The sequence below is a fragment of the Barbus barbus genome, assembly GCF_936440315.1.
Source record: "Barbus barbus genome assembly, chromosome: 15".
Lineage (NCBI taxonomy): Eukaryota > Metazoa > Chordata > Actinopteri > Cypriniformes > Cyprinidae > Barbus > Barbus barbus.
The window spans coordinates 2,881,133-2,899,085 of NC_136743.1; the positions used below are offsets into that span (position 1 = coordinate 2,881,133).

At 35.5% G+C, this 17,953-nt stretch overlaps 1 protein-coding gene across 1 annotated transcript in view; it reads left to right on the plus strand.

Annotated features, from left to right (window-relative positions):
- The window catches only part of LOC306880926 (piezo-type mechanosensitive ion channel component 2-like), a gene marked incomplete at both ends in the record, with an annotated part of 88,335 nt that overhangs the window by 47,202 nt on the left and 23,180 nt on the right, over window positions 1-17,953 (plus strand). Inside the window, 17 exons of the mRNA XM_079434733.1 lie at window positions 413-613; window positions 1,264-1,468; window positions 3,111-3,212; window positions 4,011-4,176; window positions 6,940-7,183; window positions 7,787-7,889; window positions 8,292-8,451; window positions 10,050-10,139; window positions 10,652-10,779; window positions 11,005-11,067; window positions 13,421-13,524; window positions 14,021-14,119; window positions 14,889-15,003; window positions 16,178-16,246; window positions 16,319-16,485; window positions 16,705-16,883; window positions 17,185-17,358. Coding sequence (XP_079290859.1) covers window positions 413-613; window positions 1,264-1,468; window positions 3,111-3,212; window positions 4,011-4,176; window positions 6,940-7,183; window positions 7,787-7,889; window positions 8,292-8,451; window positions 10,050-10,139; window positions 10,652-10,779; window positions 11,005-11,067; window positions 13,421-13,524; window positions 14,021-14,119; window positions 14,889-15,003; window positions 16,178-16,246; window positions 16,319-16,485; window positions 16,705-16,883; window positions 17,185-17,358 — 2,369 coding nt within the window. The remainder of the gene's footprint in view (window positions 1-412; window positions 614-1,263; window positions 1,469-3,110; window positions 3,213-4,010; window positions 4,177-6,939; window positions 7,184-7,786; window positions 7,890-8,291; window positions 8,452-10,049; window positions 10,140-10,651; window positions 10,780-11,004; window positions 11,068-13,420; window positions 13,525-14,020; window positions 14,120-14,888; window positions 15,004-16,177; window positions 16,247-16,318; window positions 16,486-16,704; window positions 16,884-17,184; window positions 17,359-17,953) is intronic.

Consider the following 17,953-nt stretch of genomic DNA (forward strand, 5'->3'; position numbering starts at 1 on the left):
ATATTATCATTTTTATTACAGTCTAGGATTTCATCCATTTAAAGCTGCATTTCATAACATTTTTGTTAAAAATCATCCAAAATCAATTATTGAATAAGTACATAACCAATCATTGTTCAAATCTCCTTAGCTTAGTCTAATATATAAAGGTAAGCTTGTAATAATGTTTTCTTTCTTAATAATGGTTTGGGTCGTTCGTCTTTGCGTCGTTGCATCACATCTGTATACAAAAATAAGTTTCTTACAGTAAATGTAAAACAACACCAAAAACACATATATTATTTAATTTAACCATTTGAAGTGGAGAAGCTTAATTTTCTGAAAATGAAGCATTTCATTAATGAACTGATTGACTTTCTGATGTACAGAGCTTGTTTACATTCATCTTCTCGCTCTTCTCTTCCTTTCTCAGAATAACTTGTTGATGTTGGCCATCTTGGCGTTTGAAGTCACTATTTACAGACACCAGGAGTTTTTCCGTCTGAAAAACAAACTCTCCCCTCCTCCCTCTCGGACCATCTTTCACGACATCACCCGGCAACACCTTGACAACAGCATCATCAACTGCGCCAAATACTTCATCAACTACTTCTTCTACAAGTTTGGTTTAGAGGTGTACTTGATTTACTATCTATCTATCTATCTATCTATCTATCTATCTATCTATCTATCTATCTATCTATCTATCTATCTATCTATCTATCTATCTATCTATCTATCTATCTATCTATCTATCTATCGATCTGTCTATCGATCTGTCTATCGATCTGTCTATCTATCCGTCCATCTATCTATCTATCTATCTATCTATCTATCTATCTATCTATCTATCTATCTATCTATCTATCTATCTATCTATCTATCTATCTATCTATCTGTCTATCTGTCTGTCTGTCTGTCTGTCTGTCTGTCCGTCTGTCCGTCTGTCCGTCTGTCCGTCTGTCCGTCTATCCGTCTATCCGTCCATCCGTCCATCCGTCCATCCGTCCATCCGTCCATCCGTCCATCCGTCCATCCGTCCATCCGTCCATCCGTCCATCCGTCCATCCGTCCATCCGTCCATCCGTCCATCCGTCTATCCGTCTATCCGTCTATCCATCTATCCATCTATCTATCTATCTATCTATCTATCTATCTATCTATCTATCTATCTATCTATCTATCTATCTGTCTATCTGTCTGTCTGTCTGTCTGTCTGTCTGTCTGTCTGTCCATCTATCGTTCTATAGCTACATCATTCTATCTTTCTTGGTTTGGTGCCAGGTGTGTTTCTTGTTGGCGATCAATGTGATGGGTCAGCGGATGGATTTCTACTCCATGCTGCACGGTTTGGCTCTGTCTGTGGTGATGTACAGACGCAGGAGGAAAGCCATCGCTGAGATCTGGCCCAAATACTGCTGCTTCCTGGCCTGCATGATCACCTTCCAGTACTTCATCTGCATTGGAATCCCACCGGCTGCTTGTAAAGGTGTGTTGCTCTGGGCCTATTCAAACATCTTACTTATTTAACGTTTTCTTTTAGTCTTAGACTTTTTCCAGCTACTACACTATATAAGAGCCCTGCAGCATTCTGGGATTAAGCACAGATTCCCATTTAGTTTGATATTGATGCAGAATCTCAGGGCTGTAAAAATACTCTTAAGGATTATGACAAGTGATAAAAAAAAATTAAATTAAAACATAAAATATTGACTTCTAAAGCCACTGTGTGATCTCTATTTACTGCTTCTGTCTGGAGCAATAATGAAACGTCTTTGAATTGTTTATTGGGGCATTTGAGGTTCATCTGCAAATATTGATATGCGATAAATAAGATTAATTGTTCAGCATATCAAGTATTTAATTTGATTAAAAATTATTGATCGACAGCCCTAATTGTTACTCAATATCATATTTATTTACTTTAATTAAAGTTCCACTTAGCCTCTCCCTAGTAAGAATATCAATAAATCTTTACAAAATTTACAAAACATTTTTTTGAAATGTTTACATTTTCTAAATTTTAATTTAAATGCAGCTTGTTTTTGAGGTTTGTAACACTTCATAAAACATCATCTTAGTGACCATCAAAATGAAATTTTTAAGTCCATTCAGTGTAGCAAACCATTACTCAGTCCCTCCAGGATTTAGCGATTCTGCGATCGCTGAATTTATCGCAAAATCACTTTTCGCAAGAGCTCGATTTTGGGCTTAGACGTGTCCCTGACCTCATCGCAACGCGCATTCAGTCAAAGAAAGGTTGTTTCTCAGCCTGCGTCCCAATGTGCATACTATCCATCCTAAATTCTATGTGATATTAGTAATTTTCAATACTATTTAGGGCAGATAGGGTGGATAGTATGCACATTGGGATGCAGGGTTAGTTTGAAAAATGGAATGAACAGCCTTGCGTTCTCATCATGCCCAATTTACAAGAGCTACATTGGACAAACGAACCAAAAGCGGAATGAATCCGCGCTACTCATTTGGGCTACGCGGCGCAGACCGTTTATCTGCTCGGGCCGGAGCTGCGGGCTGCTCTCGATCACACGACAACATTATACACAGCGCTGGGAGATACAGTGAAGAAAGTAGTCGAATTCGCAGCAGAATCAATAACATCTCTGTCAAATCTTGTGAGAAGCATTAAAATTCGGCGCAGAATTCTGTTAAAGCTACGGATATCAGAACAAACACCACTGATGTGGAAACCGGGAAAAACATTGTTCAATAAACACAAATCTGCCCCATTCACCATGGATTTAACATAACTACAGGAACAACTTGTGGCAGAAATGGTCTAATGTTTTCGAGTGTTTTTAAATGCTTCACACAACTTTTCCCAGCACTTTAAAGCTTTAAGTATTACCAAATTTGAAAGTTATTTTTAATGTGATGACATTATTTGTTCATCCTTCATAGGTTGCCTCCATTTATAAAACTAAAAGTTTCATAATGTAGGAAAGCAAACACTTATTTAAAAATAAAATGACCACTATATGGCTGCAGTGACTGATAGGTTTATTAGCCATTTCCAATCCCTATATATACAGGGATTGGAAATGGCTAATTTTGTCATTTTGTCATGTCATTTTTCAGTGATTTAGAATGTACTGAACTTCTGTTTCTAGATTATCCCTGGAGGTTTCCTGGCTCCATGATGGATTCTGACGTCATTAAATGGCTTTACCTTCCTGATTTCCACACTCAGCCCAACTCCATGTTCCTCGTCTGTGAGTTCTACCTCAGAAATATTCAGCATTAATGCTTATGCTGTATGTGTTGCCATTTAACATTAGAGTTTGTGCTGCTCAGCAGGACTTGTGAATATGAAACAGTGGTCAAACTAAGTCAATCCACTTAGACTTGTAGGGTCAGACTTTTGACCATCAGCATAAGATCTGGTTCATTTCAGTCCAGGTTATTCTGACCCACATCCAAACTAATTGACCACATATCTATTTTTCAATGTGACGTTTAGGGAGCGGGTAAATATGAAATTGATGACACGGAAATAACAGATCACCGTGAATCAGTGTTTGTCACTGATGGACAACACCAAAGAAATGAATGCATGAAACGACTTGTACTGCCTCAGTCAATACATGATCTTAGGAGTTTTATTTTATTTTAATATTTTAGTTTATGCCTTTCTAAAAGTATCAAATAAAGTATTTATCTGCTAGTTTATTAAATTAACACAATATTTAGTTTTACTTTGCTTTATTTTAGTTCTATTTTATTTTCAAAATACTACTGAAGATTACTTGCACTGCCAATAAATTATCTTAGGATATTTGATTTGATTTTATAACACTGAAGAACTAGGTCTATGTCTGTCTAAAATGAATAAATTGTCCTTTTATGAATGATGTGAAGCCATCCAATCTTTTTTTGTACTTTGTGTGTATCAGATGGTGTGTAACTGCGGTCAGTAGACCAGCACAATTACCCCGTCAGCCTCTTTGTCCTCCATATTGACCCTTAAATTCGTGTCCTCTGTCCTCTGTTCTTTTGTTTGTCTGATGTAGATGATTTCATGCTGCTGCTGTGTGCATCGCTGCAGAGGCAGGTGTTTGAAGATGAAAACAAAGCTGCTGTTCGCCTGATGGCAGGAGATAACGTGGAGATTTGCCGAGACCTGGACGCGGCGTCCTTCAGCGTTCACAACCCCGTACCAGACTTCATTCACTGCAGGTACACACAACACATCATTAACTTACAGGCAAACAGATATGGGCAAGACACAGAGCAATCCTAGGGCTAGTGAGAGTCGACGATCGGCGAACAATATCTAACAGGGCAAGGCAGAGAGAAAATCCAGGTAAACGAGCAGTAGTCCAAGCTAGGTGCAAACAGAGTCCAAACACCAAGGCAAAGGGTAAATCCAGGAAACGCGGGCAAGAATCAAAACACTAGAAACACACACAATGCAAGACTATGACAACAAAGGGGATGCTTTTTTTCAGATATTCTTTCAGACATTTCTTATGAAATATTGTCCGTGCATGTTGCTGTAAGTGTAAAAGTCTGTAGGTTGAGGAGCAGTTTATTCAGGTTTTTGAATGTCAGTCACTCTACTGTACGTGATCCTCTTTCACCCTCACTTTCCAAGAATTTCCATGGATCATATTGCAGAAAGAAGGGAAAAATCTATAAGGCAACATCAAACGCTCTCTTTCTCTCTCTGTCTGAGCTCTAACCCAATAAGTAGCTTTTAAGTATGGACTGATCTTTTTTCTACAAGGTGATTGATTTTAGGGGAGGAAGCTGCTGCTTGTTGTGGTCCATCAATGCAGGTCCATATCACAACATCTCAGCTTTTCATCAGAGCTCTTAGTGCAGGCCTGTGGCTAAACACAACGTCCAGCGTCTGCAAACAGGCCGTGAAGCCAGGAGGATGTACTTTAACCTTTGGAGTGGCAGGTCTAAAGTGCATTTTAAAGCATGTGTGAGCATTTAGCATGCAAGAAAATGAGCAGCGCGTCCATATACATGAAGGAATCACTCCGGGTATCGATCCGCTCATTATAATTATGCCTGTCAGGATGTCTGATACTATATAGGAAATGGGCTGCCTCCCTATTTGCATACTAACAATGTGCACTTAAAATCAAGTGTGTCAAGTTAACTTATCACATTATTTTATTCATTATGTTTTAAATTATTTTATTTCTGTTTCATTTTCAACCATAATGTAGATAAATAGTTGGACAGCCACTGCAAACACCTTAAATTACGAGTCTATTTATGTTAATATTTATATAAGCCTTTATTTGATTTTATATGCTCTGCATTTGTCATATAATCATCATATAAAATAATGTTTTAGTAACAGTGAATGAACAGTGTACTTTTTTACTGTTAAAATACTTTTTAATTAATCCAAATTGTTTATTAACCCAAATTATGTTTTACATTTTTAATTTAGTTCTATTTTATTTTCAGCCATAATGCAGAGAATTACTTGGGCTGCTACAGTCAACACATTATCTTAGTATTATTAATTACATTTAATAATTGTATCATTTAATTTGCTCTACATTTGTCATGTAATTATGCTATGAAATAATGTAAACTTTTTACTGTTAAAATACTTTTTTTTTCCTCTACTAGTTTAATAAAGCACCACAACATTTTATTGTTTTATATTATTTTTATTTGTATATTTTAGCTGTACCAGTTTAATACATTTTACATTTATGCATTTAGCAGACGCTTTTATCCAAAGCGACTTACATTGCATTCAAGTTACAGGTTTTTTTTGCATTTTTTATCAGCTCTTGCTTTCCCTGGGAATCGAACCCATGATCTTGGCGTTGCTAGCGCCATGCTCTACTATTTGAGCTACAGGAAAGCTCTCTAATAGTAACTGATTAGCGTGGCACTGTTAACTTGGGTTCTGTTTGACCCTATGAATCACCCGTAGTTCAAGCCAGGGTTGCCAGACCCATGGTTTTCCTTTACCAAACATTATTTCTAATGCACCTCCCATCCAATAATTGCAAAGCGCTTTGTTACTTCTAATAAGAATCAGTGTCTCAGCTTTCAAATCATGTTCATTGTATTACAAAATTCAAACAATAAATGCCATTTTGGCACTTTTCACAGTGATGTGGCAGATTGTGCTTCGGTTCAAGCAGCAGTACGGCACACGAGACTCTTCCACTTTAAGTTACAGTGAAAAATAAACATGAATGAACATCAGGAGGCATGTTGAAAAATAAAGTACAAATTATTGAAATGTATCACATCTCATGTAATTCATCAATCAGCGTTTCAGTTTATTAGTATTAATTATTAATTTATTAGTATTAACTAACATAAACGTACAATGATCAACACATTTATTACACTATTTATTAATCTTTGTTAATGTTAGTTAATAAAAATACAGTCGTTCATTGTTTGTTCATGTATATTCACAGTGCATTAACTAATGTTAACAAACACAACTTTTGATTTTAATAATGCATTAGTAAATACTGAAATTAACAAACTAAGATTAATAAATACTTTAGAAGTATTGTTCAATCTTAGTTCATGTTAGTAGTTAACTAATGTTAACTAATGAACCTTATTGTTAAGTGTTACTGTCAAAAAATCTGTCATGATGACCCGTTTTTATGAAAACTACATTGTGCAATTGAGTTGTATACAAGAGTTTTTATTTGAGTGTGATTATCTAAAAATAAACAGCATTTAATATAATAGCTTTGTTGTTCATTTTGACCTCTAATATTATGCACAAAATGAGAGGGCTCCCTATAGGTAACAGGGTGAGATTTTGTTTCTTAAGAAAACTAAATTATAGGTATCAGATATCAGATTCTGACTAATGTGCTGAATAATCGGTATTGGCTGAGAAGTTTATTATTGGCGCATCGCTAGTTTGGATGGATAATTAAACAAACATCAGTTAAATGTTACTCTCATGTTAATGTTATTTCCATCTCTCAGGTCGTACCTGGACATGCTGAAGGTGATCATGTTCAGCTACCTGTTCTGGTTCGTCCTGACCATCATCTTCATCACGGGCACGACTCGGATCAGCATCTTCTGCATGGGTTATCTGGTGGCGTGTTTTTACTTCCTGCTCTTTGGTGGCAATCTCTTGCTCAAGCCAATCAAGAAGATCCTCCGTTACTGGGATTTCCTCATAGCTTACAATGTCTTCGTCATCACAATGAAGAACGTGTTTGCTGTGAGTGTCTTATACCTTAAAGAAATACATTTACAGTTTTCAGCCAATTCTGCCAAAATCATTACATTAATGTAATTTATTTATTTATTTGCATAGAAAATTAAATGTGCTATTTATTTAGGATATATATATACATATATATACTGAACAAAATTATAAACGCAACACTTGTTTTTGCCCTCATTTTTCATGAGCTGAACTCAAAGATCTAAGACTTTTTCTATGTACACAAAAGGCCTATTTCTCTCAAATATCGTTCACAAATCTGTCTAAATCTGTGTTAGTGAGCACTTCTCCTTTGCCGAAATAATCCATCCACCTCACAGGTGTGGCATATCAAGATACTGATTAGACAGCATGATTATTGGACAGGTTTGCCTTAGGCTGGCCACAATAAAAGGCAAAGTGTTGCGTTTATAATTTTATTTTGTGTATATATATATAGGATTTATTGTGTAACCATTAAAACTATTAAGATTAATCATGATGCATGAACAGAAAAAATTATAAAGCGATAAATTAAGAGATGAGTAACATGCATTAAGAATTGTATTTTTTTATGTATATATATATATACATATTTATTTAAAACATTTTTCACAGATTTTGGCATGCGGTTATATCAAGCATTTGGTGAAGAATAGCTGCTGGTTGGTTCAGCTGCTCAGTCTTGCCTGCACCATTAAAGAATACAAAGCTCTAGAAGGTAAATAAAGATTGCTTTTTGACAACATTTTGGTTTCTAATCTTTGTTGTTATATAAATTAAACACGTATTGTGAGCTGTCTACAAAAGCATCATAGTTTCAAAAGATGGCACCCTATTTGTATTTTTTCAAAGACGCCATAGCATCTGTCTTTCTCAAAAAAATGCAATGCATTGTGATGAACCAAGGTAGTGTCAACAAACTGTTCATTACAAATATATTTCAATATAAATAATAATGATAATTGCTTGTGGATTATTTTAGCCAATATTTGTGTGCACATTATGATTTTATGCATATTTGCTCTGCAACATGCAACTTCAACTTATAACTTTTGGTTGAAAAGCAATGTTGCATTATTCAAATCTCTAATGGCTTTATATGTGTTCCGTGTGTTTTCAGGCGTGTCTTTAGAAGGATGTGAGGTGCCGAGGGACGAGGCCGGGATCATTTGGGACAGTATATGCTTTACGTTCCTCCTGCTGCAGAGACGTGTCTTCATGAGCTACTACTTCCTGCATGTGGTCGCAGACATCCGTGCCGGACAGATTCTCGCATCTCGGTACCACATGTTTACATAAGTTTACACACAAGTGTGTTAGATTCGTTTTGAATGTAAGTTTTTGTTTGAGGGATAATTTTATAATTGCGGTTTGGAGAACATTTCTATGGAAACATATTTCTGCCCACAATTTTTTTATTTTGCAATTATGACTTTTTTTCGAAATTCTCAGTTTATATCTCACAATTCAGACTTTTCCTCATAATCCTGAGAAGAAGAAACAATCTGAATTGGGAGATGAATTTCAATTGTGATGAAAAAAGTCAGAGTTGTGAAATGTTCTCCCAGAATTGTGAGAAAAAACTCATAATTGTGCAATGTAAATTATTACAAGAATTACAAGATAAACTCGCAATTGTGAGAAAATACATCTGCATTCTGAGCTGTAAACTAAAAGTTCTGAGAAGAGAAGTTTGAATTGTGATTTATAAACAGAATGCTCGGAAAATGTAAGAAATGTGAGATGTAAGCTCAGCTGAATTCAGCAGCACGACTGGTCTTCAACAAGCCCAAAAGAGCCCACGTCACACCTCTCTTTATCTCCCTGCACTGGCTGCGACTCTGATGCTTGAATATAGAACAGCCACAGGCTCAGCACCTGCTCAGGCTCACTTCCACTCCCCTAGTAAAAAAATAATATAATTTAAAGAAATTTATTTCATACTAAGTATAGTTTAAATCCATTAACATATTTACTGACATATAATTCGAGTTTATAATAATGTTTTCTAATTTGAGTGGTACAGGTAGGTTTACGCAGGAAATTCGAGCATGCTGCTGCGTCATTACGTCACGTCTGTAAACATACAGAAGTTGTCCCGGCTAGTAGGCTATCGCATGTGAGGATCCTGCAGGTGGAGGATCGTTTATAGCCTTTTCTCACAGCAGCTAGAATAATTAAATTTATCATTTTGATGGGGGATTGTAATCCACAAAGGATTATGTTTATGAAATACGCGTGACTGAAATTAAATTATTCCAGTTTTAAATGTGCATCTGATTTCAAATAGCCTGGGATTCATTTAATGGGAATAATTAGCTTTTTGGGTTAAAAGAATTTCTTAATATGAAATTTGAATGGTATGACAATTAGATATTACAGAAATTGAATTTACATGCTAATACACACTACATACAGGTAGTCACGCAATGCTGATGTTGTTAACATTAACAATTTGAGAGCAAAGTATAGCAATAATATGCACGGTTTTATGTGATATGAACTAATCGATCGACAGATTTAATCACCGTTGGTAGCAGGATTTATGGTAATGCTTTTTTCCCTCAGTTGGTCAGAACAAACGTGGCAGACTTGTTACTTTCTTGTTCTGATGACAATATCCGGTGAAAATTCTTATTTGGGTCATACTGTATATTCCAAGACGTAGGCGAGAATCTGTGATTCCTAAGTACAGTATCCACACCGGTGCGGTGACTGACAGCCACACATTCACTTCAAAACATTGCCGGAGCACAACCCACGTAATGAAAATAATTCTGCAAGTAACTGCAATGGCAGGTTTCAAACAGAGATGGCGACAAAGAGGCAAAACTTACGGACTGCAACTTTAAGTATTGTCCGTCTTTCTGTCTGTCAGAGGAGCAGAGTTGTTTCAGGCCAGCATTGTGAAGGCCGTGAGAGCTCGTCTGGAGGAGGAGAAGAGATCCATGGAGCAACTGAAGAGACAGTGAGAAACATCCTTTCATTCGTGTGCCATGATCTTTGTGATTTTGTTAAGTGTTTGACCTTATGATTTGCATGTAATAGTCCATAGTAGAGCTCAACAGTTACAGAAAACCACCACTCTAGAAACCTTAGCTCATGTTATGCAGTTATGTAGAAACATAGCTTCCACTGACTAGCCTGCTAGCATTAAAAAGCTTGGGTCAATAAGATTTACCTTTTTAATGTAATGGTGCTGACATTCAGCTTTAATCACAGCAATAAATTACGTACATTTTACAATATGTTTATATTTATTTTAAATTGCAATAATATTTCATAATATTACTTAAGTAATTTTAAGTAAATGAAGGTGAGCAGAAGAGACCTTTTACATTAAAAAATCTTAACGACCCCAAAGTTTTTTACACAAAAATGTATATTACTACAATGTAGGCTGCATGTTATTTGAGTTTATTATTATTATTAAATGTGGTGTGTATGATTTCTCTCACTACTATGAATGCATTAATTTAGGATGGATCGTATTAAGACGCGGCAGCAGAAGTTCAAGAGAGGAAAGGAGAAGATGCTCAGCATGGCTCAGGAGTCGGGAGACGAGCAGAAACTCATCCAACCTGACGTCAACGACGACGATGATGATGGTACGATGTAGATCACGACACATGTAGATAAAATGGTGTCCTTTCATTGGAACATCACCAACAGAACGGTAAAAACCAAGATTAGCACTCTTATATAAGCATTCTGTATGTATTTAGCTGCATATTATTCACATTCTCCATAAAGCAACCAGGAAAAGGTTTCATTTCCAATTTCGCCGTCACTTCTGACATGCTTTCATTAATGTTCTAACATTTCATTTGCAGAGAAAAAGAAAAACAAGGTGCAAAAAAAGCAGTGGTGGAGGCCTTGGGTTGACCATGCGTCCAGTAGGTTCCTCATACCTTCCTCTGATCTCGCTGATCCTTGTGTCCTTGACCAGAAGTCAGAGGATTCCCATACTGCACCTGGGCTCCGTCAGACCTCCGAGACGACAAACACACCCTCCAGACCTTAGACTTTTCTACATCTATTTAAGGCTGTCTGCCTTATGATTGTACACAGTGTTAACTACCAGTGGTAGATCCGTTAAAGCAGTCGTTTCACCAGGAATCACATTTTCCTTGATCTTTTGAAGTGTAAAACTAAATTATGACTTTAAATAAAAGTATTCTAACACTTATAGGTGTAAAAATGACATTGATTTGCTGCCTTAAATAGATGTATACTGCAGCTGGAGGAAAAGTTGAATGTCTGGATGGTTCTGGTTTGTTGTCATGTGACCGTATGAGCAGGTGAACGGAGCCGTACAGTAGAGAATCACTCTGCTTTATTAAAATCCACTAGACACTCTATAGAGGAAAATAGAGAGAGATTTCCCTCATGACCATATAATAATTAATCATCTTGAGCTGCCTTGGTATTATAAGAGTATTTCATCCATAAATGAAAATGCTTTAAAATGTTTAAAAGAGTTATTTTTCAGAATGTTCATGGCACTCTTTTTTTTGTGTGCGATGAAAATCAATGTTTTTTCTATATTTTTAAAATTAATTATACATTTAATTAATACTGTTGTTCATAGAAGATGCATTAAATTGATCAAACTGTAAAGTGTGACTGTAAAGAGATTTATAATGTTACAAAAGATTTATATTTCAAATAACTGCTGTTCTTTTGAACTTTCTATTTAACAAAAAATCTTTAAAAAAAAAAGGAATCGATTTCCAAAAAATGTGAAGCATAAATTAAATTTTAAAATATATAAAAAAAAAAAATTCCACAATATTACTTTTTTTACTGTATTGTTGTTCAAATAAATGAAGCCTTAGTAAGCAAAAGCATTAAAAACATCTTACAAACCCTGAACATTTCAACAGAGAATGCTACAGTGCAGAATATGAAGGTGAAATTCAGAATACAAAGAAAAATATTTTTTTCAGTAAACTAGGTAACAAAAATCAAACTTCATAGTGTGTAAAAGAGCCAGCACTTCTTCTTGGGATTTTCATTTGGGAACAATTTTTGAGTGACGAGGTTTATTAAATGTTCATTTTTGGGTGAAATAACTTTATAAACCAGAAGTTTATGGTCTCTCTCTTTATCTCCTCTTCAACAAAGAAAGTGCTCAACAGAAAACCATCAAAAAGCAAAAGAAATACCCTCAAACTCATTGTGTTGGTGCTCTACGGCGTGTGATATGAGTGAGATGGTATTTACTTTGTCGTTTTTGATGAGCTGATCTCAGTTATCAGCTTGATACTGAAGCACATGAGATGTGATATACATCTATAAACCTTTAAACATCAATACTTGTTTTATATAGTGATTAGAATACAGACTATTAAGGAAAACCTGCCATACACAAACATACTATGGTGGTGCCATGGTACAGTGATGTATTAGATGGTAATACCATGATTGCCATATTCATATACTATGGTGTGTACATGTACTGCAAAGAATACCATAGTTTTACAATCATGGTCCAGTCCAAAAATCCATGGTATTACTGCGGTACCATGTCTGACACTACGATATCACCATTGTAGTTTTTTTTTAAAAGAGACACTAATCACTATAGAAAATGTGGTCTTTTTTGGAGATGTTTAGGGTTTTGTTAATCTGAGGCTCTCAAATAAAGTGTTGAAATGTTTTCCCAGCTTCCTCCCCTGTCCTCCCCATCCATTGCGGCTCTTCTGTTCAAGGACACAAGGCAGTTTCCTTATTCCAAATCCTGTTTTGCCATGCGATTGTGAAACTGCAGACACAGGTGTTTCTGTGGTGTAAGATGACTGACTAACCCAACCAAAGATACTAGTTTTTTAGTTATTTTCTTGATTTATTTAATTGATAATATGCTGTTATTGAAGTAGTATAACAAATATAAAACATACATTTTATAAAAAGTCTAAAATGGGATGTGCAAGATTCAATCTTCTAAGGTTTTATTGTTTTTTTTATGGTACTGCTTTACAAACGTTAATGCTATTGTGTTATGCCTTATAAACTAAATTTGACTACGGTTTTCAGATTTAGAGATTCAGGTAAGTTCGGTCAAGAGATTCATTAGTATTTTCTGTTATGTCATGTACTGTATGGATGTACAAAACTTCATTATTTTAAATTGCTTAGTCAATAGCAAACTTTTTCAACGTTTATTATGTTATATGAATTGTCAAAAACATGTTATTCTCTTGTTTGCCAAATTTGATTGTTTCTGCTACTCCATTCCTCTCTCAGTGGTGAGAAGTGGTGATTATTACCTGTTTGAAACTGACAGTGAAGAGGAGGAGGAAGAGGAGGAGAAAAAAGATGAAGAACCACTCAAGAGATCAGCTTTCCAGGTGAGTGAACCGCTGCTGGTCTGTAGAAGAAGACAGACTGAACTTCTCTGGAGTCAAACTTATATTTAATCTTCTCAGTTGGCATATGTGTTTTATGTTTTGCATCATTTTTGATCCATTAGACTTTTATGGCTCATTTATTGTGATAGAGAGAGAATTTAGAGGAAAAACACCTCAGTTTTAATCAGAGGTTCAGATAGATAGATAGATAGATAGATAGATAGATAGATAGATATCGGTCATGGTGAGTAAGATGATATTTAAATGCTTATTTTTATGGTCGAAACATAAAATGCAATATAATCATGATTGAGAGATGAACAAATAAACATTCCTCGGAAGCACCTGTGTTTTTTTCCAGAGCATCTGTTGCGGAGGCTGTTTAGTGACAAACTTGTGATTAATTGTTCATGTGTTGTATTGTATAGTGTTGTAACTGTTTGAAGGGCTTCAGGACACTGATGCTGTGACTTTCTCCTGGTTTTTCTCCTCTCAGCGAGCGATCAGAAAGTTTGCTTCGGCCCTCGTGGCTTTACCCAGATCAATCATTAAACTGCCCAAAACTGTTCTGCAGTATTTAATCAGGGCGGCCAAGGTACCACCGCAGGGAATGTGTCATCTGTGTTTCCATCTCTGTCTTTGTTGATGGTGTTTTATTGTAAGATTTCCATTCCATGTTGTTCCAGTTATGATATTTGTAAAAATGTGAAACGTTGAAATATAACTCCTTTGAGGATGCATGGAATGGAAATGATTTTAGGGTGTTGTTCATTGTTTCCTGTGGTGTTTTTGGGAAGGTACTTTTATTTTCTCCAAGTCATTTCATTGTCACTTTTTTGTTTATTTACTTTAAAGGTTTTTATTTGCTACTAAATGATGTGATTTGCTCCACTGCATTTGAGAAATGACCACAAAAACCATCAAACCATTTTACACCAAGCATTCACGAATCATTCAGATATTAGTGGAGCAAAAAACATTTACTGTCTTTGAATTTTCCTTCCTTGAATTAACCTGGATTCAAACAACTTGTTCAATCCAATGAATGAATAAAAACATGTATATATGAGTTAAAATTGCAAATGGCTTTCAAAGCTTTGATAAATTTGGATGCAAAACAGTTGTTTGTATTCTGTGGTGGATGTGCTTGTTTATCCAGTGTCAAATTCAGACTTTTCAGGGGTTAAAACACAAATTCTTGGTCTAAATTATGCATATAATATATGTATGTTGTAGGCAAATTTGAATCATGAGTTAAATTTCATCTGGCTTCCTGAAATGTCTGAACATGTGTCATGTGTATGTGTCCTTGTGCACTATATAAACACAGAATTAATAGATGAATTCATATTGATATTCTGTAGTTTGTGTATCACACCTGGATCGCTGACTCTAAAGCAGCCCTGAAAGAAAGAGGCAAAGGGAGACGTCATTTCTGGAAGCGATACGGCCGCAGACGTAGAAAAGACAAGAAAGAAGGTAATGCAGTCTTTATCATCTGAAAATGATTGAAGCTTGTTTCCACCACCAATAAAAAAGGTAATTGTGACAATTCAATTATTCAGAATTGTTAGACATATAAACAGAATTGCGTATTGTGAGATAAACTCAATATGCAAGATATAAATGTGTAATTCAGACAAGAAAATTCAGAATTGTGAGAATAAAGTTGTGAATTATGAGATAAGTCATAGTTGCATTTTTTTTTTTTTTTTCCATGGTGGAAACTAAAAAAAAAAAAAAATAGAGATATAAACTCAAATCTGAGAGAGGTACATTTGGAATTGCAAAAAAAAATAAAAAGCAAGAATTCTGAGTTTATCTGACGTTTTTCTCAAAAATGTGAGTTCATATTTCTCAATGCTGAGTTTATATCTTGTACTTGTGATTTCGTCAGAATTTGTCAGAAATAAAGTCTGAATTATGAGAAGTTGTAATTACATTTTCTTTTCCATGGTGGCAACAAAAAATAGTCAGAATTGCGAGATGTAAACTTGGAATTGCAAGGAAAAAACTCAGAACTCAGAGTTATCTTGTAATTCTGATATTTCTCTTTTATTTATTTATTTCACAAAAAGGGACAGTGTACATTAAACAACCTTCATGAATGTAAATGTACCCAAACAATGCTGATCCCAGACTTTAGGGGGCCCTACGCAAAACTCTTGAATCGCGCTCATGGAAAGCGCTCGAGAAACAGTATCTCTTCCACGGCTCGGTACGCTTTCAACTTTTTAAGTAAGAGCAAGAGACTGTACGACATTCAAGATACATGATTTGGCTGATTGTTACGTAGAGAGCGTGACAGCACACTGCATTAAAATAAATGATCATTCATGTTTTCATAACCGCTGGCCAAATTCAAAAACTAAATTAAACTAAAATTAAAACATCTTTGAGAGCAAGGGCGCCCCCTGGTGTTTCGGGGGCCCTACGCAGCTTGCGTTTTCTTCGTATAGTGAGGATCAGCTCTGTACCCAAATTAGCACGAAGGCTAGTTTTCATTAGTCTCTCTGCCAGATGTTACAAGGCCAGAAACAAAGAGAGAATTGCCAGATAAAAAGCAATAGCTACATAGAAATAGACTTCAGTAGAAAATCTTACTGAAAAACTGTGGCCAAATTGATCTCATGAATAAGCAACCTGTGTGTAGTTCATGTGGCGATAGAGATCGGTGAAGAAGATCGTCAGAGTTCAGAGGAAGACAAAACGGACGGAACAGGTGTGTTCCCGCATTCATTTCCTGTTCATATAAACTTCAGACAAACCAAACTAACCTTTCCACTTCCTGTAGACAACATCATCAAGAGGGTCTTCAACATCATCAAGTTCACCTGGGTGCTGTTTCTAACCACTGTTGAGAGCATCACCAAGTGGCTGAACTCCGTCTGCAGAGAATACATCGACATCTCCACCGTTCTGCGCATCGAGCGCTGCATGCTGACCAGAGAAGTCAAGAAGGTTCTGCTTATAGAAATGTTTCAATTTAATAATGCAAATGATTGCAAAAAAAAATTCTGTAATTAATTAAACTTTTAAGTTTAATAATATGTGTAATTAAAGCACACCAAAAAATGCTGTTGGTACCTTTTGGAACCGACACAAGGTGGAACAAGTTTAAATGAATCAGTTTAGCTGATGTTGGTCTAGAACTGATCTGCTGTTTTGATTGTCCCGCAGGGAAACGTGCCGTCCCGCGAGAGCATCCATGTGTACTACCAGAAGCAGATGAAGCTGAACGGATCTCGTGAATCTGGACTGGACCGGATCAGTGAGGAGGACTCGTGCTCAATCAGAGAGCGCCGCAGACGAGCCGGCCACAGCCTGGACTCCTTCGCTTCCAGAGACAGCATGTCCAGGTCTTCAGCTTTCACTTGTATTATTAATAGAGTGAATCTCACGAAAAGTATCAAGTAGTGTAGAAATTATATTTCTACATTTCAAAATAAAATAATTATTAGAAAAAAATTATGCACTATGACATCATTTTCATAACATTTGACATTCATGACAGTTAAAATTACGTTCTCAGGAGAAACATATGAGAATCAGGAGACTTGGCAACTTCATTTATTTTATTTTTTTCACTTTGTTTCATGTCATCATTTTAATTGCATTATATTTCCACTCATGTCATCTGTGCATCTGTCCGTCCATCAGCGCATACACCGAAGCCACCATGCTGTTTTCCCGTCAGTCCACCTTAGACGACTTGGACGACATGCCTCAGAATATTCCCAAAACCAGCGAACGTGCTCGTCCCAAACTGCGCAAAATGTACGGTTTGGACATGTCCAACTCCTCTGCGGACAGCGGAAGCAGCGTCATGTCCAGGTGCTGGACTCATCATCATCACATCTTCATCACATCCATCCTCACCCTCCACACTCCCATCAGGCTCTGTTTTTTTTCTTTGTTTTGATTTCAGGATTATATATATATATATAAATTAAAACAGGTTTACCATGATGAATGAACAACTGGAAAGAAAATGCTAAATGACTAAAATAATGAGAAAAAAAAATAGGCTTAAATGTTAAATAAATAGAATAAATATTAAAGTTGTGATTTTTAAATTAATTTTAAATATAACAAAATTATAAATATATATATATATATATATATATATGTGCTTTGGATAAAAGCGTCTGCTAAATGACTAAATGTAATGTATATACAATCTTTATTAGTTATAATAACAATAGCTTTAATATTATTATTATTATTAATCATGATAATACTTTATTTTAATATACCATAATAATTATAATATATTTATTAGAAAAATAATGAAATGTGTTATTAAAATTAGTGCAATTTAATATGAATATTATTAATATTATTAGTATTATAAATACCATCTAGTGGAAAGAAAACATTTAATATCATATTTATAAATATTAAATAACAATAAAAACAGCAGCAATAA